This window comes from Temnothorax curvispinosus, unplaced genomic scaffold, assembly GCF_003070985.1.
Source record: "Temnothorax curvispinosus isolate PA1 unplaced genomic scaffold, ASM307098v1 QBEX01001006.1, whole genome shotgun sequence".
NCBI classification, from domain to species: Eukaryota; Metazoa; Arthropoda; class Insecta; order Hymenoptera; family Formicidae; genus Temnothorax; species Temnothorax curvispinosus.
In genome coordinates, this window is record NW_020210786.1 from 1 (window position 1) to 607 (window position 607).

At 47.8% G+C, this 607-nt stretch overlaps 1 protein-coding gene across 1 annotated transcript; it reads left to right on the plus strand.

Annotated features, from left to right (window-relative positions):
• Positions 1–77: 77 nt before the first annotated feature.
• On the plus strand, positions 78–416 carry LOC112459512 (extensin-like; the record flags this gene model as incomplete). The annotated part of the gene is made up of 1 exon (XM_025023639.1): positions 78–416. A coding segment is annotated over one exon (339 nt), but the record flags the coding sequence as incomplete, so codon positions are not given.
• Between the last annotated feature and the right edge of the window lie 191 nt (positions 417–607).

Sequence of the window (607 nt, forward strand, 5' to 3'; positions counted from 1 at the left end):
ACAGCAATGTAGCGAGCGTGCATGCATGCGTCGATTAAAATGATTCACCCTATACATATACAAATTTTTTTTTACAGATCGCAAATCATGTGGTGCGTCGAGCGCTGCAAAACCAGCGGAGAAACCTTGCCGGGAAGAACATGAAGTACGCCGGTGGATTACACGCGCAGCCAGCGTATACTCCACCGACGGCGTACACGCCGCCACAGCCAGAATACACGCCGCCACAGCCAGCATACACGCCGCCACAGCCAACATACGCGCCCCCATACGCGCCCCCATACGCGCCTCCATACGCGCTCCCATACGCGCTCTCATACGCGCCGCCATACGCGCCGCCATACGCGCCGCCGTACGCGCCGCCATACGCGCCCCCATACGCGCCGCCGTCGGCGTCAAGATGGCCTTATATATAATCATATATAATATAATCATATATATATATCATATATAATCTTATATATAATCATTATATAAAATATAATAAATAGAGTTTCTTGTCCTAAATTACATTACCGTTTTTCTTTCTTCAAATATACCCTAGAATCCTAACACCACTTTTCCAGAAAATCCTGATTTTACCATACTAAGAGTAGCTACCCAGTGT